This window comes from Delphinus delphis, chromosome 1, assembly GCF_949987515.2.
Source record: "Delphinus delphis chromosome 1, mDelDel1.2, whole genome shotgun sequence".
Lineage (NCBI taxonomy): Eukaryota > Metazoa > Chordata > Mammalia > Artiodactyla > Delphinidae > Delphinus > Delphinus delphis.
In genome coordinates this window covers 58286465-58312581 of record NC_082683.1, presented here as the reverse complement: position 1 = coordinate 58312581, position 26117 = coordinate 58286465, and the positions used below count along the sequence as shown (strand labels likewise).

General features: G+C 45.2%; 1 protein-coding gene across 4 annotated transcripts in view; it reads left to right on the top strand.

Moving 5' to 3' along the window:
- WLS (Wnt ligand secretion mediator) overlaps positions 1-9743 on the top strand; it is a 105132-nt gene extending 95389 nt beyond the window's left edge. For 2 of the 4 annotated variants that reach the window (XM_060023747.1, XM_060023729.1), the window contains 2 exons: positions 8217-8381; positions 8664-9743. In XM_060023747.1, the coding sequence (XP_059879730.1) occupies positions 8217-8368 (152 nt within the window). In that variant the 3' untranslated portion in view covers positions 8369-8381; positions 8664-9743. The remainder of the gene's footprint in view (positions 1-8216; positions 8382-8663) is intronic. The other 2 variants (XM_060023738.1, XM_060023756.1) reach the window with 1 other exon arrangement.
- The last annotated feature ends 16374 nt before the right edge of the window (positions 9744-26117 follow it).

Sequence of the window (26117 nt, the reverse complement as noted above, 5' to 3'; positions counted from 1 at the left end):
CAGCTTTCTTGTGATTTCCATTTGCATGGAATATCTTTTTCCATTCCTTCACTTCCAGTCTGTATGTGTCCATAGGTCTGAAGTGGGTCTCTTGTAGACAGGCATATATATGGGTCTTGTTTTTGTATCCATTTAGCCAGTCTGTGTCTTTTGGTTGGGGCATTCAGTCCATTTATGTTCAAGGTTATTATCGATATGTATGTTCCTATTACCATTTTCTTAATTGTTTTGGGTTTGTTTTTGTGGGTCTTTTTCTTCTCTTGTGTTTCCTGCCTAGAAAAGTTTCTTTAGCATTTGTTGTAAAGCTGGTTTGGTGGTGCTGAATTCTCTTAGCTTTGGCTTGTCTGAAAAGCTTTTGATTTCTCCATTGAATCTGAATGAGATCCTTGCTGGGTAGAGTAATCTTGGTTGTAGGTTTTCCTCTTTCAGCACTTAAAGTATATCCTGCCACTCCCTATGGCCTGCAGAGTTTCTGCTGAAAAGTCAGCTGATAACCTTATGGGATTTACTTTGTATGTTATTTTTTGTTTTTCCCTTTTAATATTTTTTCTTTGAATTTAATTTTTGTTAGTTTGATAAATATGTGGTTTGATGTGTTTCTTTTGGGGTTTATCCTGGATGGGACTCTCTGTGCTTCTTGGACTTGCGTGACTATTTCCTTTCCCATGTTAGGAAGTTTTCCACTATAATCTCTTCAAATATTTCCTCAGATCCGTTCTTTTTCTCTTCTTCTGGGACCCCTATAATTTGAATATTGGTGCATTTAGTGTTGTCCCAGCGGTGTCTGAAATTGTCTCCAATTCTTTTCATTCTTTTTCTTTATTTTGCTCCTCGGCAGGTACTTCCACCCTTTTGTCTTCCAGCTCACTTATTCGTTCCTGTGCCTCAGTTATATTCTGTTACTAATTCCTTCTAGTGTATTTTTCATTTCAGTTATTGTGTTGTTCATCTGTGTTTGCTTGTTCTTTACTTCTTCTACAGCTTTCTTAAACATTTCTTGTATTTTCTCAGTCTGTGCCTCCATTCTGTTTCTGAGATTCTGGATCATCTTTACTATCATTACTCTGAATTCTTTTTCAGGGAGATTGCCTATTTCTTCTTCATTTATTTGGTCTTATAGGTTTTTACCTTGCTCCTTCATCTGTGACATATTTTTTTGCCATCTCATTTTTTTTTTTTTTTTGATGAGTGGGATTGTGTTCCTGTCTTACTTGTTGTTTGGCCTGAAGCTTCCAACACTGGAGTTTGTAGGCTGTTGGGTAGAGCTGGGTCTTGGTGCTGAGATGAGGACCTCTGGGAGACCCCACTCCGATGAATGTTCCCTGGAGTCTGAGGTTCTCTATTAGTCCAATGGTTTGGACTCAGAGCTCCCACTGCAGGATCTTTGGCCAGACCCCCGGCTCATGAACCAAGATCCCACAAGCTGCCCGGAGCAGCCAAAAAAAAAAGTGGGGGAGAACAATAACAAAGTGAAAAATAAAATTATACTAAGAAATTAACAGATATGTTAGAAAGAATGTAAAAATAAAAATAGAGATGAAACAACAGATAGAAGGCAAAACAGAACCACAATAATAAAAAAGAAGAGGAGAAAAGAAGAAAAGGTGGAAAAGGCCTTGGCTATGTAGGGCGGGGCCTAAGCAGGGGTGGGGTTTGGGCAGTGGGCAGGCCCTATGCTTAGGACCCACAGGACTGGAAAAGGCCCTGGGGGTGTTGGGGGTGAGGCTTAGGCTCAACGGAACAGAAGGGGCCCAGGTGTGCCTCCCGCCTCTGGTCTCAGAGCACTGGGGACCCCACCTGGGAGCTCAGTAGGTTTCCCTGGCTCAAGTGGGTGGGGCCAACGCCCTCTGTTCCTCTCCCGCTCCTCCGGTCCTGGAGGCCCCCTCCTGCGTGCCTCTCCTGATCTCCTCCCCGTCTCCCTCCTATGCCCCCAGGACCCACGCAGCCTGGAGTGGGCCTCTGAGGGCGTAGGACCTGGCCCGAGAATCAGGCAGACTTCTCTGGATGGTTGGGCAGGTGATGCGCTGGGCGTGCTCCCCCTGATCCAAGCCTCCAAGGGTGAACCCCTTCCCCTCTCAGCCACCCCTCAAGGGCACCGGTCCTGTCTGGCCTCCACTTCTCCTACCTCCTCAGTCCCCCCACGTCCTACCAGTTCGCTTGGGGGTTCCTCCTGTCACCTTGGGCTTCGAGGTACCCCACCAGCATCCTGCCGGTGCCCAAGTTGTGGGGAGATGCAAACTCCTCATCTTCCCACACTGCCCTACAGTGTATTTTTAAATTCTCCGACTCTCTGGATAGCATTCCTCCTCCTTCCTCAGCCTTCCCATGCTCCTTTTCCTTTCTTGTGGAAAGTTTTTATTTTTAACTGGCTTGGACTCCCTCCCCACTCTAGCTTGTAAGGTCCAGAGCCAAGAATTTGGATCTCTTGCTATGGAGAATGAATCCTAGGTATGTGGCTCTTCTTGCCTTCGTGAGATGGATCCTGAGTGGAGCTCTGGAGAAAGCTCATTTCCAGGAACTTGGCAAGCAGTTTCTGATGCAGCAGAGGCCAGAGGGGCTAAGGAGAGAGAAAAAACCATTGAGAAGTGTTGTTTTGTTTGGGAGATGGAGAGAGATGCTGAGAAATGTGTGTGTGTGTGTGTGTGTGTGTGTGTGTGTGTGTGTGTGCGTGTGTGTGTGTGTGTGGAGGGGGAGTAGATAGGAAGGAAATGAAAGCAGAGAGCACAGACTTTTGCTTCTCCCTTTTGGTCAAGGAATGGACAGAGAGAAAGCGGGCAGCAGGTTTGAGAGAGGGTCAGTTTCCAAAGAACATTTTCTCTCACGTAATTCTGTTTATTGTGTGGCTCGGAAAATGAGCCTTAACAATGAACCAGTGAGTGCCTCAGCGCCTCGCACTGTGCTGGGTTTGAGAGGATGAGTGACAAAGACACATGCTTGTTCTCACAGAGCTAGCAGTCTGATCTAGGAGATAAGACTTCCTCCTCTGCCTCAACATGGGACGTGGCAGGACAGCTCCAGCCAGGGTGTCCAAGCGAGAATGTTTTCATGTTGTCAGCAGCTGATTGGTGCCGCAGGGGTGTGGTTCTCCAGGGTCCTAACTGTCGGTGGATCCACCATAGCTGCAGTGTTGGTATAAACACATTCAAATCAGCCTATATATATATATGGTTGTAAAATTAATTTACGTCCATGTTTACTAAACGATTACCCTTAGTTTTGTAAACCATAGAGATCCCAATTCTCAGATTCTTATATCAGAAGAACAGGAATGTTTGTGAATGCTTGTAATCTGTATTTTGATTGGATCATACAGTGGATTTTGAAAGGCTTTATTTAGACTATGTGTGTACTTAATATACGTTAATTAATAAAACTGAATAGTTTTTAATGTGTTAAAAATATATATAATGAGGGCTTCCCTGGTGGCGCAGTGGTTGAGAGTCCACCTGCCGATGCAGGGGACTTGGGTTCGTGCCCCGGTCCGGGAAGATCCCACATGCCGCGGAGCGGCTGGGCCCGTGAGCCGTGGCCACTGGGCCTGCGCGTCCAGAGCCTGTGCTCCGCAACGGGAGAGGCCACAACAGTGAGAGGCCCGCGTACAGCAAAAAAAATATATATATATATATATATATATATGTATATATAATGAGACTATCAATGTATACATATGTATCTGTTTACATATAATCATCTTATGTGTATACATATATATAGATATACATATACTTTTTTTTCTTTAATTTAGCAAAGATACTTTAGACCTTCTCTTTCAAGGACCATTCACATTTTCTGCCGTGCTCCTGACGCCTTTTCATTAAAGCTTTTCCTTTTACCTGTTTCCATAATCTATCTGCAAATCATTCTGGATGTCTTCCCAGGCAGAAACAAACTGCAACACAGGCTGATGTTAACCCTCAGCCCGGAGCAAAGGCTTCATCTCTCAGGGGTACACCATCGATGCCCTGCACACAGGACACACTGTCCAGATCCCCTCAAGTCACCAGTTCATGTAGGGAAAAAAAGTTGGAGTTGCTTATGAAGTCAATTCTTGATACTAGCTTTCATTTTTGTGTTATTTCGTTTATAAAATTCTTATCAGAAGGTTTTAGAAAAAAAGTGAGAAATGGAATTCCTGACTAGATGACTATGACAGAGGGAACAGGAGACACTCTAAGTGCCAACAGGTTCCTTTCTATTTCTATTCCCACTAAATGTCTTCTGTCTGACACATTCTTTCTGCTGGAAGCCACAGCAGCAACCCCAGGCCCTGTGTCTTGGTAGCTACCGTTCAGGGTCAGTTTTGCTTCTGGAGGCTTCTGAGGTCTCCTGCTGCTTGTTTCACAGGAAAGGTGGCTTAGGCTTTTGTTGCCTCAGTAAATGTTTGGTTTGAGTCATGAGGCTTTGACAGTGGCTGCCTTTTGTTGCGATCTTTCCCCTGCTTGTGTGTTAAGTGACACGCACCTACCCATGGCCAGGCTGGCTCCCCCTTGATGTCTGTGAGCAGCGATGGAATCGGTCTTCCCTCCAGGGCTGGACTCAGATTCTGAAGTGGGTCTTGATAGCCTGTCTCTTCACATGGTCTTCCCTCTGTGCATGTCTGTATCCTCATCTTTTTTTTTCTTAGAAGGAGAAATTATGGTTATATTGGATTAGGGTTCACCCTAATGACTCCATTTTAACTTAATCACCTCTTTAAAGACCCTGTGTCCAAATATAGTCACATTCTGAGGTACTGGGAATTAGGACTTCAACAAATGGATTGGCGGGGAGGTACAATTCAAGCTACGATGCTGAGATTTCATGCAAAATGTCTAGGATTTATTGTTCCCCTCCTTAGAGGTGCCTGGCACTGAGTGTCTGGAGGCACCTTGGAGGTAGATGGGAAACGGCTCACTTCAAGCCTGCTATAAACCAACTTGATCGTTGAAAGGGATTGAGAGATCCCTGAACCCTTCCTACCAAGGCCACTCTGCCTTATCCCCCAGAAGGGATCACAAAGGCTGAGTCATCCCAAAGCACACCTGTTTTTTTTTGTTGTTTTTTTTTTTGCGATACGCGGGCCTCTCACTGCTGCGGCCCCTCCCGTTGCGGAGCACAGGCTCCGGATGCGCAGGCTCAGCGGCCATGGCTCACGGGCCCAGCCGCTCCGTGGCATGTGGGATCCTCCCGGACCGGGGTACGAACCGGTGTCCCCTGCATCGGCAGGCAGACTCTCAACCACTGCGCCACCAGGCAAGCGCAGCTACACCTGTTTTCTAGCTGAGTGTTTGTCCCTAAACCCCAGTGGGGAATTCCAGTGCTGGAGTGTTGGGCTAGATAGTACCGTGTAGAGCAGAGCAGGGAGGAGCTGGACCGGCCCATGTGAGGAAGTATTGGTGGGTGTTTTTAATGATCACTTACTACACAGCATATACTGTGCTGGTGATTTACATTCTTTAAAATTTTTTTTTTTTTAATTTTTAAAGATTTAGAAAACCCACCATCCAGTATTTTGTTAACACCCAAAATGTAGAAAGGATATAATTGTAAACAACAGTCTTTGGCATGGAAATAATTTAGCTTTACTAACAATACACTCTCCTTGATTTTCTCATTTTTCCATGAACCAGAGACATCATTACAGAGAGTTATCATTTGAGCTTAGCGTTGAAGGTGAAAATGGGAAGAGGTTTGTTGTGGGACTGGAAGAAATTCCACAGAAAAGTAAGGAGTGTTATAGAAAGAACATAAACTCTGGAGGTAGACACAGATGGTTTGGAATCCTGGCTCCAATATATACTGTGTATGACCTCAAGAAATAAATATAAACTCATAGTATGAGAGCTTTCTGGCTTCCACATCTGGGTAATGAGGTATTAATTTGCCTTAGTGGTTGTGAGGACAGAATTAGGTAGCCCTTATTAATATTAGAAGAATGTGGATCTCTCCCAAATTCTGTGAAACCACCTTGGAATTAAATTAGAAGTTTCCCTTCTTTGACTAAAGTAGCCACATTTACACAAATAATTGTCATTAAAATGCTGCCAGTCTTAGGAAGCTGTGCTCATCATTATATCATTAGAGTGCAGTTTATGTAGCTTTCTGCATCCCCGGTATGCATTCCAGCAGTTCAAATCAAGCAACAGCAGCGTATCTGTGGATGTCGTACCATAGATGTGGATCTATTGATAGTCCTTTGAGATTAAATCCCATGGCAGAGATTGGTCTCATTTCACAATGGTTAGAAACAAGGCTTCATCTTTTGCGGTACGCGGGCCTCTCACTGTTGTGGCCTCTCCCGTTGCGGAGCACAGGCTCCGGACGCGCAGGCCCAGCGGCCATGGCTCACGGGCCCAGCCGCTCCGCGGCATGAGGGATCTTCCTGGACCGGGGCACGAACCTGTGTCCCCTGCATCGGTAGGTGGACTCTCAACCACTGCGCCACCAGGGAAGCCCCCCACATCACTATTTATCAACTTGGGTCTTGGGAAAGTTACTTGACCTCTCTGTGCCTCAGTTTCTTCTTCAAAAGAATGGAAATGATGAAATGGTACCTCTCTCAAAGGGCTGGTAATGAGGATTAAATGCATAAATATTTGTAAAGTGTTTAGAATGGAGTCAGACATAGGACAAGCACTATAACATAGGTACCTGTTAAAATTAAAAAGCCCAAGTAATTTTGGCTGTTTTTTCACATGATGTGATCTGTAACGGTCATACACATTTTCCAGGACCTGCAATTTGGAATCACATTTTAAGCTTAAATAATCGGTGCCTTCGGTTCAAAACCTGAGTAGAATTACAATCTAGTATCTATTTCTACGAAGTCTTCAGTGAAAGGGATTCCTTAGGTCAACACTTGGAGGTACTAATGGGTCTGCTGGGGTGCTCAGGACTCTCTTTGAAATTTTGATGACTCTCAGACATGCAGATCATGAAATTGGCTTTGAAGTTTTGGTTGGCTCACCCAGATATGCAAATCCAGAACTAGCTTTGACCAAGAAATTTGAGGCTTAAGCCCGTTCTTGACTGAGGAGTGGACTAGAAGTTGCAGCAGTGAGAATGTAAGTTAGTGACCTGGGAAAACTTGCTCATTGTATAATTAATGGTTCCACGTGGCCCCAGGCAGCTCTGTGTAAAGCCTTTAAGCAGCCTTTCCACCTTATTGGTGCATGCCAAGTGCCGTACCATTGGAGTCTGGGCTGATACTCCTTTGGTACCTGCTCTGCCCCCTGTCCTTGGATTGGACACTTGCTAGAACAGCCCCAAATTGCTATTAACAGTTTCTGCAACAGCTAATGACCCTGCTTCTGGGACTAAAGATTCTTCTGGGTAGAGAATTGCAATTCCAGCATTTCATAAGAGTGATTTAGTTGCACAGCTGCTGGGGGTCTACAGTGAAAAACGAATACCCTGTGGCACACATGAAGGTCACCAGCCAAGCAGCCTGCAGGGTGACCCCTAGGGTCCTAAGGCCATCAGATTAATGGATGCCCAGCAGTTCCTAAACTAGTGACGAGATATTAGTTGGGCCAGCGCTTTCTTCTAAGTAATAGTATGGAATCCCATTTGAAAACAGCGCTTGTGTGTTTAATTCCATGCTTTGAAGTAGGAAAAATTTCAGTTCCAGCAACTATGAAATCATATGTGTACAATGTAAGTAAAAAAATAATCCCAGACATAACCTTAACCTTTTGTTCTCCAGCACCCCTCTCTGCAAATATGCCTGTACATGTGCTCCCCACATACAGTCTAACTGAGAACCACTGGGTCTTGGTGTTTTTCGTTTTCCCTTTGCCAACTATATATTCACTTGATGGTCTTACGGCAGGTAGCAGACTCTAAGGGTTTAACACAGAAACTTATTTTTCTCCTGCTAGTTGAGAAGAGGCCACATTATTCCATTTTAGCAGAAGAATACCTTTGTCCACTGGTGATGACTCCAGAACACTGGTGTTGTGTAGAATCCTGGGGGCAACAGAAAAGTCAGAGCACATTTCTTACGTTTTTTTCCTGGAGGAGAAAACCCCTAATTATTCCTAAAGGCATTACACGTAGTGCCCTGTCCAATCTGTTGGTAAATATAGGCAGGTCGTCTTTACCTTCACATGGCCGTAGCTGCTTTGTAAATTATTCACAGCGAATGTGTACGTGATTTTGGAGTCAGACCTACCTTCCTTGGCCTAGTTCCCGGCTCCATCGTGTGTCTGCTCCTCTTCCTGACCCCCCCCTCCCAGCTTCCTCACCTGTAAAGCTGGCAAGACCAGAGTTCCTGCCTCGGAGGGCTCTCGTGAGGATTAAGTACGGCAAAAACCGCATGGTCGTGTCAATAGACGCAGAAGACGCATTTGACAAATTTCAACCATCACGTATAAAGCATCAAGAATAGCGTCAGGCACAAAGTAAGCTCTATTAAATGTTAATAATATTACGAATAACGTAGGCAGCAAGCTGACTCATCTATCCTTAAAATGTCTTCTCTGGGAGACGGAAATGCTAAGAAATTACTGGCGAGTCCGAGTGCAAAGGGTGGGAGTCAGCCCTACTTTTAGGTGTCTGTGCCCTGGTTTTTTCTCTAAGCTCAGAATGTGAAAGAGCTCTGGTGTCGGGCGGTTGTTACTGAGACGAATCCCAGCTTTCTCCTTCCTCCTTGATCACATCTAACACCAAAAACCCTGTTTCAGGCGATCTGGGTGTCCACAGTGGGGAAGAACTCCAGCTCACCACCACTATCACCCACGTGGACGGACCCACCGAGATCTACAAGTTGACCCGCAAGGAGGCCCAGGAGTAGGAGGCTGCAGCATCCGGCTGGGACTGTCCCCCACGCCCCAGCCCCGCTATCTAGAGTGGGGAGCGTGCCAGAGAGCTCCACGTGCAAATGAATGCTCTGTCTCTTAGCTGTGGTTTACTTGGACCAGCAGCGTGGACGTTTGTCAGCTTGCCTTCTGATGGTAACTCTTGGAGGAAGATTCCTGCAGCCACTAATGCATTGTGTATGATAACAAACCCTCTGGTACGACACATGTTCTGTGATCATTGTTAATTAGTGACATAGTAACAGCTGTAGCAGGTGATTAGTCAACCTCATGTGTTGGGGGTGCACTCCTTGGGGGATGGTTTGGGCCAGATGGCGTCTATATGGAGTGGAATATTTGATTCTTTTTTTTTTCCTGTTTTAGATTCTAGGATAGAGTTTAACATTCTTTGCTGTCCGAGATGGGCTGGTGTCATAGTCTTCTTAGTCCGTGACCACTTTTTTTTTTCCCTATTTATATCACCAAGTAGCCTATCGAGTTAATATTTAAGTTGTCAATAGATATGTGCCCTTATTTTTTACGGCATAATATAAAATAACTGAATTTCATGAGAAGGTCTGTTACACCAGGGGCATTTCAGCTTTGAAACCAAATCTGTATATCCAATACTAACCAGTCTGTTGGATGTGGGTTTTAAAAAATGTTTGCTAAACTACCCAAGTAGGATTTATTGTATTAAATGGCCTCTGGGTCTGAAAAGCTTTTTTAACCTCTTGCTTAAAATGTGTTTTCTTTTGATAAGATGCTTCAAGCAGCCTCCGAAAGTGTAGATCCGATCATTTAAATAAACCTGTATGTATATGCACATATGTATATGCACACCTCGTCCTCATGCTCAGCCAGAACACGCGCTTGCAGATTCTTTTCCGTGTTGCATCTATGAGGTAGGGGGAAACAGCTCTATGAAAAATTAAAATATTTTGCCATCAAATCAAAGTGTTTGGGGGTGGTATATATTTCTGGAAATAGGGTAACGTTTTCTGCACTGGATGGTTAACGCTGGCATGTGTGACAGAAAGTGTGGGGGGAAAATGTACATGATTTAGAAGTAAATTATGACCCTCCTACCTATGCCCACTTCCCCAAAGAGCCTGTTTCATTGTATTTTAACTCTGCCATTCGGGAGACAACATGGTACAGCAGAGAGAAAGGATACTGGATCTGAGATTAGAAGGCAGAGTTTCCTAGCAGAGACCCAACATTTATTACATAGCATGACCTTGTTGAAGCCACCTGACCTGGCTGTTCCCTCACCTACGAACTGGCGTTCATAAACTTTAACTGCTCCACGGGGTGGCAGTGCAGACTAAGTCAGTTAATGTGTATGGAAATGCATTTTAAACTCTGAAGCTGTGTAACTCTGTTCTTTCTGGATTTTAAAGACAATTTTGTGAGTGTCCTGTTTTTCAGACATTGATGCCTGGAGGTTTGGGGCACCATCCATTTAATTCACCTACTCGGCACTCCTTCTCCATCCTTTCTTTTCCCTGATTTTGGCTAGAACCATGGTATACAGTGATGGGAGGAATTACTTTGGCTTTGGCTTTTCTCTCAGGCCTTTTCCTGTCCTGGTAAACATTTGATGGTGTCTAATCCAATGCACTCAACATCCACTTCTGGTCGACCACTGTGGTGCCAGGAATTAAATGTAACCCATGCTTCACTGTCTGGAAGGGAAGATGAACTTAAAACATGACAAGTAATCTCCTGCCCCAGAGGATGGATGAGTGTTTCTCCTAAGGAGATGCGGAAAGGGCCTGAGATAGGCCTTAAAGAAGAAGAAGTAAGATTTTACGAGGGCTGAAGGACAAAGGGAACAACAGTAAAAAATCATAGAGGAAGTGAAGAACAGAGAATGTGTGGACAAGGCTGGTCATCAAGGCCTGATTGGCACATAAAAGGAGTGGATATAGCAGAAGATGGGCCCCATGCATCTGTGAGCCAGAATGAGATGGGTCCTTAATGCTATGAGAAGAGCTATCAGACTCAGCCTAGAGTTCTAAGCAGAAAAGTGATATGATCAGAGGTACTGTTGGAGCAACAGAAAGGCTGGACAAGCCCAGCAAAAAGATCACAAACCCTGGAACCAGGGCAATAGTAGAGGACATGGAGAAGAGGGGGTTAATTTTGGAGATAAAACTGGCAAGGCCTGAGCATTCTGAATGTGGACCTCATAAAAAGCAAGAGCAGAGTCAAATTTCAAGCCCTCCTAGGTGAAGGAACGTTAGGGCCCTTGACAGAATTAGGGAGTTTTGGAGAGGAAGTATCAGTGAAACTATTACCTAAGGGTCTGTAAGTACTAGAAGCCAAGTCTAGCAAGCTTAACTAAAAGAGGGACTTTAGTAGAACTTTCTGAGAGCACCCAGCACCAGGAATTCATGGACCTTTCCCCTAAAACACTACCATTAACTAGTCCAAGTCTTTGTCTCTCTCGCTTCAAAACTAGGGGAGGGTGCGTGAGTGGCTCAGTCTCAGGCAGGTGGCTGCCCCTGTGCAGATCACCTGTGATCAGGAAGCCAAGTCAAATGGCTGCTAGCAGCTTACCCTGTGGATTGACATCAGTTTCTAAAGAATGGAGAATACATTTTGAGCTGGGCACACAATCAGAAAAGATGAATTACAGTGGGCCAGATGAGGAGTTTGGAGTTTTGGTTTTTAAAAGCCATCTTCTGGAGGAATTGACAAGCTAGCAGTTGGAAACGAGAAGAAGCGGACCAGTCAGGGCAGGAGGCTTTGCAGCCATCATCACTGAGAATGAAGTTCAGCTTTGCAGAGCAGCAAAGTGTCAGATAGCTGTGAGTGATGAACCGGGCACAGCCCATTCAAGAGGTGAGAGGAAGAAACTCCATGACTCACAGGAACGCAAGGTGTCAAAGAAGCCAAAGAAAGAACCAGACCCGAGGGAAAAATGTTCAATACCCTGAGAGATTCAACAGCATTTAAAGATTGAATAAGGCCTGTGGGATTTGGTGGTTTGGACATGTGGGACCTCATGGCAAGGACAGGCATTAGAGTGCTCATGATGGGAAGGAAAGAGGTAGGACGGTGGTCCAGGAGGAACCAGAGTCTGGGGAGAGAATGGGACTGAGTTTGTAAACTCTGAGGGGGTGAGTGTCAGCCATGAAGTCAAGACAATGATGAAGTAACATAAGCCCCAAGGAAGGTCAGAGACTTGGGATAAAGGACACAAGCTGATGAGTTAGCTTTGAAGGAGTGAAAGGTCACTTTTATCCAGAGACAGGAGAGAAATAACCGATGGATGTTAGAGGAGAAACTTTAGGGCAAAAGGAGAGAAGTTGCAGCCTGTCCCTTTGTGTGTTCTGTTTTCTCCATGAACATGAAATGAGCTTGGAGTTCTGCTGAAGAAGTTCTCAGTTTCAACAATGCAGGTTGAATACAATGGTTTTCAATCAGTTGGAGACTTCAAGAAACCCTTCAAGAGGCAAGAAAAAGCCTTTATTAAGGACTATCAACCTAGAGCAAAAGTTAATTATTGGCCATGTAGGCATTTTACAAATTATCTTAAATTTTTAAAGTAGTTTTGAAGAATATTATGGAGAAGTATAAAATTCCCCAACTATCTGCCTTTAAAAAATAAGAGAATTTACGATTATATTCATCAAACAAGTAAGGTACAATTGCTATTTCCCATAGAAAACAATCAGTTTTATGTTGGTTAAGCCATTGGGTTCACGAGGTGTTAGTCCTTCATTTTCCCCTTAGGGGTAGAAAATGTCCATAAAAATGAAATTAGTGGTTTCTCTCACGACCTCTTGGTAGTTCTAATCATTTCTCAGAACTGAGATGATGTCTCAATTCTGATACCTAAGAGCTGGTGAAGCCTTTGGAAGTCAGACCCCTTGGGGTTCTGGCAGGTACCTTGAGAAGCTCTACAGAAGTGTCAGAAGGGAAGTTGGTCTTGGGTCTCATCCTCATCTTGGCAGTTCTAGAAACTCTATTTTGTCAACTTTTTCAAACTGATCCAGCTTTGAGAGGCTGCCTGGTCACATCGGGGAGTCTCAATGGATGGCAATTCCCATGCAGTCTCAACAGTGAAGCGTTCGACACGCCTTGTGTCTCCATCATCAAGGACGTGTTCTTCCTTGCTATTGTTGGGTAACCATGGAGGCTAAAAGAGGAAATGGGAGGTTTTCGGTGCACAGGGGATAAAAGCACAGAGACATGAGAGCCCTTGAAAGAAATAACATCTCAACCATGACGAAGCCGTACCTCCAAAGGAAATACACACAGCTCCCTGAAGAGTGCTTAGCACAGTGTGGGAGTCCAGCTGGGGAGCATTGGTGGGTGAGCCAGTGAACGCACCTCAGCTCATCCCATTCTCTCGGACTGCTGGGGATGCCCTTCTTCCCTTGATTCAATCAGACCCTGCTCCTTTCACTGCCATTCAGCATCGGGATACGTTAGTGCAGTTGATTAGGCTTCATGTGTGGGTGTAGCCTGACTTCCATGAGCCTATGCCTCACTCCCTGTATTTCAAGGTCCTCTCGTACTTTTGTGCTACGGGAACCATTCTGACTTCGGTGGCTTGCTCTTGCCCGTCTCATTTTGATACAGGGATGACTTTCATTGTACAGGGATGACTTGGTTTCTGAGACAGTGTCAGTGGTGCGTTTCTTTCCTCCTGACATCAGAGGGCTCTTCAGGCACTCCTGGATCCACCCCAGTGCCCAGAGCTTCCTGTCTCTATGATCATGCACTTAGCTTCGGTGGTTGAGAAGACCCTTCAGTATTGAGACCCGACCCCCTTTGCGACTTTGGCCTTTTTGTTCTGACTACAGTTCCTCCCACAGGTCCTGTCCCACCCAGGACTGCTCTCCTCCAGGCTCACGTCTTGATTCCTCAGCTCCTCCTCCATATGTGGTTTCTGGACCCTTGCCTCATGACTGCGCGCCTATTAAGTGCCTTCTAGTTTCTCATTGTTCTAGAATTTGATACTCAGACTGCAGCGTTGCTCCGGCTGGCACAGATTAGTGTGAAAATACTTCTACTAGGGCTCGACATCCTAAGCAAATGGCACTGGATTTGAAAACTTATCCACTTCTTACCTTTTTGCTTCTCATGAACATGTGACCACTAAAACACTTAAGAGTTTTACAATTAATACAGGCATACCTTGTTTTATTGCACTTTGCAGATACTGCAATTTTTACAAATTGAAGGTTTATGGCGACCCTCTTGTCAGATGATGTTTAGCGTTTTTTAGCAATGAAGTGTTTTTTAATTGAGGTATGCCCGTTGTTTTTTAGACATGATGCTACTGCACACTGAATAGACTATAATATGGTGTAAACATGACTTTTATATGCATTGGGAAACCAGAAAATCCATGTGAGTCCTTTTATTGTGGTATTCATTTTATCACAGTGTTCCGGAGCCAAACCCGCAGTACCTCCAAGGTATGCCTGTATCGCCAATACCCGCCTTTGTATTCAGCACTATTTTTCAACTGAATTGTAGGACTTTACAAGTGTATCTGTGAATTTCACTTTTTCCCACACACAGATTCAATAGGTAAAGCACATCTGTAACTTTTAAATAAGCACAGTTTGAAATGTAAATAAAAGTAGTTAAGACGTAAGTGCAGAATGGGTTGGTTTCAACTGCTGGAGAATTTCCTCCCTCAGCCTGGATCTCTCCTTTGTCCAGCTCTCTCTCTGTCTCTCTCTCTCACACACACACACACACACACACACACACACACACACACCCCATTACTGTTAAACTCCTTTTTTCATGTGCATGTGTTTTGTAATATGGAACTTTATAATTTACATATTTTTCCTTTAATATCTCCTCTTCATAGTCACATAGTGACTACATAAAGGAATGAGGTTCAGAGAAGTGAAATGACAAAGTTGGTACTAAGAAGAGATCTTCAGTCTCTGAACCTGTCTCTTCAGTGGCATATTTGCAGCAGAAGAGTCAAGAATTTTCTTTTGGGCTGCAACTCTCATTAGAGCAGAATGACCTTATTGGGAGATGTTATTCCAGCCTAAAAAATATCTGCTTCCTCTCCACTTCCATCGATGGCAAGTGTCTGCCCTCTTCCGGCCAAAGGGAGGATGACAGCTACCACTGAGCTAATTCTTAGAACAAAAGTCAGACCTTGGAATGGGGGAATTTCAGTTGCTCCATGATAATTATTGCTTTTTAGTGAGTTCTTGTCATAGCTTTGCATATGACTTTGCTCTGGGACCCTTAGGGCAGTTGCCTACACCCCGTTCACCCGTGAACTAGGTGATCTCTGAAGTCCTCACCAGCCCTGATTCTAAGAACGGTAAAGGAGGCTGTGTGTTAATGACATCTTACAGCAATGCAGGGCACTTGATCCAGATCTGCTGTGGGCAGATGCGCTGACATCGAAGCCTGAGGGGGTGCTAGTGTAAATAGATCCCCTGCATTTATTGATTCGGAAGCCCCTCCGATCCTTCTCACTGTTCTTCTGAGCTCCTCTGAAGCTCTGAGCTCCCTCAGGTGGCTGCTCTACCCAGCAACTCTTTCCAGGGGGATGAGTCAAGGTCAGGATGGTCTTCACTCCCATGATGAACTCTTCTCAGTTCAGGGACGCTGAGAGACTGAAAGTGGGCCAAAGACAGGAGCAGCCAACACATGAGATCTTTCCATCGCACGTGCTTGGCGGACGTTCCTCACATGCTGACCGGATGGAAACTCCAGGCCAGCACAAAAAGGCCAGAAGCCGGTCAAGACTCACTGCGAACTGACAATCCGTTTTAAAGAGACTCTTCCTGTGTTTGTGAAATGCTTCACAAAGGGAGCTGTTCCTAGAAATGGGCAGGAGTGTTAAATCACGTTTGTGTGGCTTAGCCTGGTCCCCCGAAAGGCAACTGCTGAGACAAGGATTCCTGTGCAGGTTCGTAAGGCGGTCCGAGGAGGCACTGAGAGGGAGCGTGGAACTTACACTGAGAAAAGGGAAAGCTCGGGACCGCCACCACTGCGCTGCTCACTCAGGCTTCTTCGAGCTTCGGGCTTCCGGCTCCCTAGAAGGGTGAGCGGCAGCCCCGCTGAGCAAGGAGGCAGGGCCTAGCCAGCACCCGCCCTCTGTTGGTGCAGGGTCACCCCTGAGCTGTTAGCTACCTGGAACCAGAGTCAGCTTGAGTAATATGGGTACTACGTTGTGTTCTTACCTGATTCCCCAAAGCAAAACAGGCTTGTTGTAAAAACCTTGGAAAGATGCATGAGTCAAGAAAAAAAGGCAAACTTTTCAATACTTGATCACACCAAGTATTAGACATAAATACTTAAAATGTCAGTGTTCTTACACCAGTTTTTATATGCATGTATGCACGTGTGTATATTATATGCATAGATCATATTTCCTATGTTTATATATGCATGAATATATCATATATGTGTGTATATATCAAATATATGTGTATATATATATAACATATGTATTTTTTATATATTACAATGGTATTATATACAAAAGATTTCTGGAGAATTTCTCCAGAAATTCTCTAGAAAACAGCATTATGTGACCTGCCTCCTTCACAATACACTATATCTAGAAACTCCATATCATTATATCATCTACAACATGATTTTAATGACTTTATTATTGTAGTCTCTAATAAGGATGTTTGTTTATTAAGCCCCTATTTTGGACATTTAAATGATTTGCAAAATTTGACTATTATAAGCTGAAATGAACATCCTTGGATATAAATCTTGTTGTAGATCACTGATGGTTGCCTTAGGATCGGTTCCTAAGAGTAGAATTACTGGGGCAAAAGTTCAATCCTTCATTCATTAGGTGTATGTTGAGCACCCTAGTTATGGGCTAGTGCTGTTCTAAGTACTTGGGACAGACAAGTAAGCAATGTCCCTGTCACCAAGGTGCATATTGACCTGGTAGGGGGAAGCGGTGAGGGGGAATAAGTAATAAATAAACACAGTGACGGTGATAAAGGCTATGGAAAAAAGCATTCACGATGGACAGCTGTAAGCTTACCATGGCCCCCAGAAATGTGCCATCAGCAGAATGGGGGCCTGTGGCTTCACATCTTCACTGACACTGTGCAATTTTGCAATTTGCCACTTTAAGGTGCAAAAAAAGTTGCATTTTACTTATATTTCATGACCAGTGAGATTGAACATGTTCTATATTCCTGTGAGTTTATATTTTTAGGTTGTCAGTTCAGATTCTTCATCCGTTTTCCTCTGACATTCTGGTTTAGGATATTCATCCTTTGTCTCTCATACATGTAGCCAAACTTTTCCCAATTGTTACTTGCTTTTGATTTTGTTTTTGAGGTTTCTTGGGGGCATGGAGCTTTTTAATTTTATATAGTCAATTCTGTAAATCATTTCCTTTATATTTTCTACCTTTGCTGTAATGCTGAAGGAAATCTCTCTAATCCGAGATAATAGAACAGGTCAACCGTATTTTTTTCTAGTTTTCTAAATTTTCTTTCTAAGTTTTCTTTCTTTAATTCTTTAATTCATATGGAATTTGTTTTTCAGTAGGAATTTCAAATACTTTTTTCTAAAGTTTTTTGGATAATGATTGGGAAAGACACTATCTTAAGAAAACTAGGGAGGCTGTAGCAGTGGGCCACCCATGAGCTGAGACTCTGGGACAGCCTTGAGGCTGAAGTGTGGGAACCGTTCCAGCCACCAGGCATGCTAGAAACTGCCTGTGAGAAGTAGAGCTCTCTGTGCTACGCTACCCAGGTGCTACCCAGGTCCTCACCTTGACCTGGCGTGGGCCCTGTCATTGGGGAAGATGGACTTGCACTGGGTCATGGAGGAAACTTGAGAGGAGTGGGCAGGGGCCGAGTTTGCTGAGGGACAAGTAGGCAGTGGTTGCTGACTGTCCCCCATGCCTGGACCTCCCAGGGGGATGCCCTGGGAAGCAGTCAGCTCTTCCATTGCAGAGTTCAGGGGAATAGCATCTGGGGTCAGAAGCTGATGATCACATTGATTGGATCAATAAATGGGGACCGCTTGAGTCTTCTCTGTGGGTAGAAGGAGAGGTGAGTGGTGACCTGGTGGGATGGACAGAGCAGAATGTCCTGGCTTATGCTGTAACTTTGCAACTAATTGCTGTGTGTCTTTGGCCAAGTTACAGTACCTCTCTGGGTCTAGTTTTTAATCTATCAGATGTTCTTTCTATTATACTATATTTAGCAGCACTAATTGATTGGGAAGAATATCCACTCTAGACTTAATGGTTTGGAGTACAAGGTGCAGTAGTACAGATAGAATTTGGGAATGTGTACAGTATACTAGCTTGATGCATTGGAGTGAGTGTGTGTGTCTGTGGTGTGTGTGTGTGTGTGTGTAACAGAGAGAGAGAGAGAGAGAGAGAGAGAGAAACATAATTAGAGAAAGAGAAGGGAGGAGGGAAAGAATGGAGGGAGAGAGGGAAGGAGGAAGGACAGGAAGAAGGAAGTTGAAAATAAGTTGGCCCTGTGAGAATATCGAAGCAAGATTTGTCGTGAGTTGGAATTTCTGCCAATCATCCTAACTGCATAAAGGTAAGTGGGAGGGGTAGGGGCCACTCATACAGGTGCAACAGCAACCTTTCAACCCACCAGCTGGATCAGGAGGGGACAGTCCTGTTAGCCTTCAAAATTAACATTTAAACCCCCTTGTCCAGAATGACTGTAAGTCATAGCTACTTGCTGCCCTCTGCTGGTCAAAATAAATAATGTCTGCATTACAAAAGAGTTCTAACTGATTGTAATGATGATATTTATTTACCCCCAAAATATTTATGGAGCACCTATTAAGTGCCAGGCACTGTTCCAAAGCAGACCAGTAACCAAAACAGACAAATATCCCTACCTTCATGGGATTTAATTCAATAACAACAATGATAATATCTAACATTTATAGATCCCATGCTACGCATGTGCCAGGTAGCATTTTAATTCCTTGATATTTATCAATTCATTTCCATCCTCAAATCAGTCCCAAGAGGTAGGTATGATTACTTCCATCGTTTTAAAGCTGAAGAAACTGTTGCACATCGAGGTTAAACGATTTCCTTGAGGTCAGACAGCTGGGAAATAACTGAGCCAAGTTTAATTCATTTTGCTTCTAGAGCCTGTTCTTAACCACTCCATTCACTGCCTTTACTGGCGTTTCTAGCAGATACGCTTCTCCTCCTGTCCCAAATACTGTGTAGGCACTGGCATTATGAGGTGGAAAGGCAAACACCCACCTGCTCCTTTGGCTCAGTCACTCATCCATCTCAGTCTCTGTGTGCCCTCGAGCCAGTCCCTTACCCCATGCAGCTGTGGGAAGATTAACACAGGGCGAGGGCATGCTGACAGCAGGGTCCTGCCAAGTGTTGTCCCTGTCCTCCGCCATCCCCTAAGCTGACCCTCAGATGGGAGGCTCAAGGAAGCCGCTGGAGGGGTGGAATCTCTAACCTGCTGCTCCAGGCTTCTGTCTTGAGGTCCTAGTGAGTCCTTCTCCAGTTCAGCACTAAGGGCAGGAGGCAACCTGGAAGTTAGTGATGAAACTCAGAGTTCTTTCCTGCTTGGCCCAGATTTCTGGGGCAAAGGGATGGCATACAGCAAGAGGGCTTCAGGTCAGCTCCAGGGGAGAGCTGCACCTACTGACCTGGGAGATGGAGCTCCCCCAGTCTCCAGGGAGAGCTGCACTAAAATGCCAGTGGCTGCTGCCAGGAGGGAAAGGGTCCAGAGCAGTGGGGTACAGGAGGAACGAGGAAATCCTCAAATTTTGTAAGCCCTAGATTTCTACTTGTTAAATTTTTTGTCATGTGTGCCCGACCTAATATAAAATGTCTCTCTTATTGGGAGAGAACATATTTTTAAATTTTATTTTTAAAAAATCTCTTCAGAAATTTGATGTTTTTAAAAGGCAAATTTAAGAAGTATTCTGTTATTGTATACCCCAGAATCCCCTCTTGTAACCAATGTCTAAATAACATTATAGGAGCTACTCTTTAGGAAGCACTGATGATGTGCCAGCGCCTCACAGCAGCCCCATGACATAGGTACTTTATTCACGTCACTTACAGATGAGCAAGCTAAAACTCAGAGAGGTTAAGTCATTTGTTCTGGGTCACACAGCCAATGCTCAAGGCTGTGCCTGGATGACTCCATTACCACCACCCTATACTATGTCCCAAAGTGAGGAAAACACCATAATCTGAGTGATTGACTTCTAGGTCCCAGGGACTGATAAGTGTCGTCCCAAGAACCAAAGATGATTTATCCGTGGGTTTTGTCTTAACACACAATAGGGGTTTTATCCTCATCTCTGGGGTTCTCTCGTGTGATTTGGAAGCAGCAGATCTGCATGTCCGTGGGAGAGGGGTGATTGGGCCAGCTCTCATGTGATCCGGATCTGCCAGCCTGGAGCAACCACAAGCCCAAGGGAGCCCCGGAGAGGACCTCGTGAGAAGCAGTCGGGGAGTTGAAACAGGAGGTGCCAGGGACTGTCGCACACGCTCGGTGAGAAACTTTCAGCAGCTTCACGTGGGGACGGGGAAGAGGGGTATCATTATTCTGAACACTAAAGAGGAGGGACGAAGGGCCCGAGGAAGAGAGGCCTGCCAGAGGCCCCGCAGCACCTGGGGGCCAGAGCGGGTAGAGCCCAGGCCTTACAGAAGCAAGTTTAGTCCCACCTTGTGTCCTGCCTTCCAGGTCTGCCCCAGCAGCACTGTCACCACCTGGGGCATGATGGAAATGCAGAATCCCAGCCCTGGCCCACTACTGAGGCTGCTCCAGTCTGCACCTGCCCACTTAGGGCTACCTCACACCTGAAGTGACACCCCCAAATTGCAGACAGGAGAGACAGTCTCCCAAAGGGGATTCGACTTTCTTGGTTCACACTATTTCAGTAGGAAGGAGACCAGAGCGTGGTAACTGGAAGTTTTGCTGAGGCACAAATTTGAGTCATGGCCACTGCCAGGCTGGTGCTCTGGGCAAGGCTCTCAGCTCTTGGGGGCTGGCTAGGAGGATAGAGGGGACCCAGGGACCACTTCCTTCTCTGGCTGGTTTGGTCCTGTCACCTAGATCTCAGAAGTTGCATTCAGAGTAAAAGGGGTGGAAGTGAGGAACCATCTCTGTGCCTCAGTTTCCTAGTGTGTAAAATGATTCACACTGTTTATCTCATTGCGTTGTAAGGAAACGTGAGCTAGGACAGTGCTTGGCGTGCCAGAAACTCTCCATAGATGTTAGCTGTTATCATCATCATCATCGCCACGGATTCTTGACACCTGTGAGTATGTGTAGCCCAGACCCTTTTCCAGTTCCCTAAAGGACAAATAAGGAACGCTTATATTGGCTCCTGGGTTTCTCCAAATGACACGTTCCATCTAGAATGCAGTGTTTCCTATGTACATCCTCACAATGCACGTTAACCAGCAATTTAAATTATCTCGAAGGCTTATCTCTCATGCAGTGGTGGTATTCATTGAGATGCAGTGTTTTCATTACCCCATGAGCTTTGCCACAGACTCAGTCAGAAGCAGAGACCAACCCAGCCACGTGAAGGAGTAGTCCCTGGGTCCCCTCCACAACCCTCCCCAAAGCTCCCCAGAGCTGAGACTTTTGCCCAGAGCCCCAGCAGTAGGCATGATTCAAATCTGTGCCTCAGCAAAGCTGCCAGTTATCGTGCTATGGGCTCATTCCATCTGGAATTGTTTAAACTAAGTAAGTTGAAACTGTGACTGTCAGAGAGCCATCACGGTTTTTCCCAAGGTGGGTTTCACAGGACACTAGTTCCGTCGCCTGTTTACAGGTGCTGAGTCATTGTTGGGCTGTCCAGTGAGTTTGAGGAACATCGGCATTTTAAACAAGTTCCTTTTCTGAGGACATCTGCACCTTTCTCATGCCAGCTTTCTGAGTCTGTGAGGGAGGGACGGGTAGGCTCTTCCTCAAACTTATTTGACCATCTATTCTTTTTTGTGTGGGACATGTTCTATCGCAGTGCTTTCCAAACCTTCACCTGCACATGGTTCACCTGGGAGCTTAGTCACGTGCAGTTTCTGACTCAGAAGATCTTGGGAGAAGCCTGAGATCCCGCATTTCTACCAGCTCGCGGGGATGCTGCTGGTACACAGACCACACTTGAAACAGTGGGGTTTGAGAAGATATTTCTGAAAGGTGTGTGCTGTGTTCCCTACCCCAGGGGCTCCTGTGACCTCCCTGTCACAGCCTTAACACCTGCTCAAGTGCTCGGATCCTGGGAAAAGTGAGCTAGGCACTGAGCTGGAGTGGAAGCTCGTGAGAGCAGAGTTCCATCTGTTTTGTTCCCAGCTGTATGTCCAGAACCTAGAGCTGTGCCTGGATCGCAGAGGGGCTCAGTCATACCTGTGGAATGATGGTGTTACCAGGGAAACTCAGCAAAGATGCCCGTTTCCAGGGATTTTCTGAAACATGCTGTGCTGAGTTGTGGTGGATTTGAGTTTTTAAGTGGTCTGAGATGGCTGCAAACTCACCAAAGAGTTTGAAAACCACCCAAAACATCTCTTTCTTAGCTCATAAATCTGACTTGGCCAACATCTAGGTGGGTCCTCCACCTGTGAGGCACAGTTGCTTTTCTTGTTATGGGAGCTTCAGCCCATGTGGCCTCCAAGCACTCATGAAGAGAAGTGCTTCCCGCTCTGGCGTTCAGGGGTGTGAGCTACAGGCGGACCAGCATCTCCAGAACGAAGCACTTTCTGTGAGAAGGGACCAAGGTAGCCCAGGCCGAGTTCACGGGCAACTTATTAAACCAGGTTCACGGATTTGGCCTCAATCTTGTCCTGATGTTCTCATTACCAGTCCAGGCAGGGAGCCAGACTCCTTGCTCTTCAATGGTTGGTTTGTTTGTTTGTTTTGATCTGAGAGAATAGGTGAAGCTATTTGTTACCATGGTAACTGCTCAGTGAGATTCTTATTTATTTATTTTTTATTGAAGTATTGTTGACTTTATATTAGTTTCAGGTGTACAACAGAATGATTCAGTATTTTTATAGATTATACTCCAGTTTTAGTTATTATAAAATATTGGCTATATTCCCTGTGCTGTACAATATATGCTTGTAGGTTATTTTATACATAGTAGTTTGTGCCTCTTAATCCCCTACTCTCATCTCACCCCTTCTTCTATCCCTTTTCCTACTGGTAACCACTGTGAGTCTGTTTCTGTTTTGTTATATTTGTTCATTTGTTTTATTTTTTTTGATTCTACATGGAATTGAAAATATACAGTACTGTCTCTCTCTGTCTGACTTATTTCACGAAGCATAATACCCTCCAGCAAGTTTCTTAAGTTGGGGAACATAAGTCTCCTCAAAAGCTTCCTACCTTTGAGAAACTTAGGATCTTTTTTAGGGAGCTAGGCTCTCAGTACATGAGCTGTGCAGTCAGTGACCAATGGGAAGGGAAGTACAGTGGGTGCTTTGCGGTGGTTTCTGAGCTGGGGCAATACGGGACCACTTCTCAGAGAAGCGAAAATGAGCTTAGTCTTCAAGTGGGTGGATAACAGGGCAGGATAAAGGAAGAGTGTGAGAGTGTGAAGATGAAATTTCACAAGCATTTTTTGGAAGACGGTGACTAGAGTAGCCTGCCTAGAAGAAAGTCTGATGTGTAGTGGACAGAAAAGCAAATTGGAAGCAGAGTGTAGAAGGCCTTGAATGTCAGGCCATGGGGGCTGGACACCTGGACCCATCTCTTTAGAACTGGAGTCCAGTTCAGGCAGTCACGAAGCAGTCACAGAAAGGCAGGCTCCTCCTGAATGAAGCCAAGGCTGGGTCACCAGACTGATAGGGAGCAAAACGGTTTGACTACTAGGTACAGTGGTACAGCATGTGCACTGCACAAGAGAACCTGGGCAAGGGAGCAGGTTCTCACTCCTCATCAAGCTATGCACCCTGGCATGGGGCTGCCTTCTTCTAGAGGGGCCCTCCATCCAGTGTTCATAAGCTGGCAGTGGTCTGATCCTCTAAAGCCACAGCCATGGGTGTTTTCTCCTCACGGCAAGGCATTTTCTCAGAGCAGCCAGTCGTGTATGTTCCCAGGGTGTCCCAGGGAGGGCGCTGCTCAGCTTTGCAGGGGACGACAGAGCCCAGAACACAGAGTGGTTCTGAGAATGCAGCTAGAACTGGAGCAAGCCAGTTTTCTGCTCCTGGGCAGACAGACCAGCGAGCAAGTGTTCTGTAACTGTCCACTTCAACCGAATTTAACCAAATCTTACTGAGAGGATGACTTACTGCGAGGACGACTTACTGCTCCCAAGCAGCAAAGGAGTGAGGACAGAGCATCTTGCAGCCCTAAAGATTCTGAAGTTAGGACCAGCAGCCCTCTGTCCTGAGAGGTCTGGGCAGAGACTTGCTTGCTTCCCAGAGGCCAGCAGTTACCAGCTGGGCAGGAGTGAACATCACATATACAGACAAAACAGAGAGACTCAGAGGGCTCCGAGGATGGGAGAGCCGGTGTGTCTCACCAGGGCCACTGCTGGCCTTTTGGCTCCCAAGTCCCTGTGACAACCAAGAACTTTCCCCTGCATGATTCAAAGGCTCTCTAAGGAGGGTTGAATCACCCCCAAATGAGAACTGAGCTAGCAGCATGTGGATAGAGGCAAGGGTCCCAGCCTCAGTCAAAGGCTGCTGAGTGGGCAACGCCACTACCTCCCAACAGGTCCTCGGCTAGCATCCTCAGAAGAGTGAGTTTACTCACTGGGACACAACCCCCAGCAAGGAGGGGGTGTCCCCAGTTATTTTCAGGGAGGTGAACCCAATGGCAAATCACCACTTAGATAGAGAAGGCCATGCGTGGCTTTGGTTGCTTACTGTTCCTTTGCCTTATTTTCATATTTTATCACATTCTTTCTTTTTTTAATTTTAATTTATTTTTGGCTGCATTGGGTCTTCGTTGCTGCGTGCAGGCTTTCTCTAGTTGTGGCGAGCGGGAGCTACTCTTCTTTGCGGTGCGTGGGCTTCTCGTTGTGGTGGCTTCTCTTGTTGCGGAGCACGGGCTCTAGGGTATGCAGGCTCAGTAGTTGTGGCGCACGGGCTTAGTTGCTCCGCGGCATGTGGGATCTTCCCTGACCAGGGCTCAAACCCGTGTCCCCTGCACTGGCAGGTGGATTCTTAAGCACTGCACCACCAAGAAACTCCCTATCACATTCTTATAAATGTTTAAACGATGTATTGTTTCATCTTGCTCGTTTGGGAATGTTAGAAAAAGATCATACCCTAGGTGAGCTACATTTTTTTAAAATTCAAAGCTATGTTTGTGAGATTCTTTTGAGTTGGTGCAAATAGCTGTAGTTCGTTCATTTTCACATTCTCATTACAGGTCTCCCAGTGCACATGTGCAAGAGTCTCTCCAGGTATGTATTTAGGAATGGAATTGATAGGTCATAGAGTTAGCAAACTTTCAACTTCACTAAGCAGTACCAAATCATTTTGCAAAATGATTGTGGATTTCATACATAGTTATTTCATATTTATATATGATTATTTTAATATTTAAAGTCCTTGAAGATCTAAATCTGGTGTACTTTGTTTCTGCTGCCTCTGGCCCGAAGTGGTTTGACTTCTTATGTTTTGGTTTCTTAAATCTTATTAAGAGCTTATATTTTGTTGATCTTAATCTGTGGAAATCCTAGAAACCCTAAATGAGGAAGCTTTGCTCCAGAGCAGAATTGTATTGGCATTTGCTGAGAGTCAGTGTTACCCAGCTTATACTTTAGCCCCCCTATAGAATCCCAGACTTAATCTCTTCACCTTGTTACTTAGCTTTGAGTTTTGGTTTTAATATCAGCATTTGCCAGCAGGGCAGCACTACCTTTCTCCCATACTTATCACTGTGAGTTCAGATCTCTGGGAGAGGGTGAGTGTGGGTGTGCAAGAGTCATACATCTCTTCTTGCAAGCCTGGGAATGAGATAAAAGGTATGTTTTATCAGGTTGTATTCATTTCGTAGTAGTGGAGACTCCATAGCACGTAGTTCTCCATAGTGCCAGAAATGCTTTTTAACACTTCACTATTGGCTTCTATTAACAGGGAATTTGGGTGTAGATGGTCAGGATAGAAATCATCTGGGCTTCACAGTCATCTCTACCTCCCAAACACCTTTAGGCAACACCATTCGTTTCCTTTGTATTTCTTTGGCCTTTCTCTGAATCTGCAGCATCTTTGGTGTGCGAATTTTTCCCATGATGAGAAAATCTCTTCAGTTTTTTGCAGCTCTTTTGTTTCTGTTTTACCCTCTCCGGAGAATAAATCTAGAAGCCTGCACTGTTCAGTGTGATAGCCAGTAGCTCCATGTGGCTATTTAAATTTAAATTAATCAAAATTAAATGAAATTA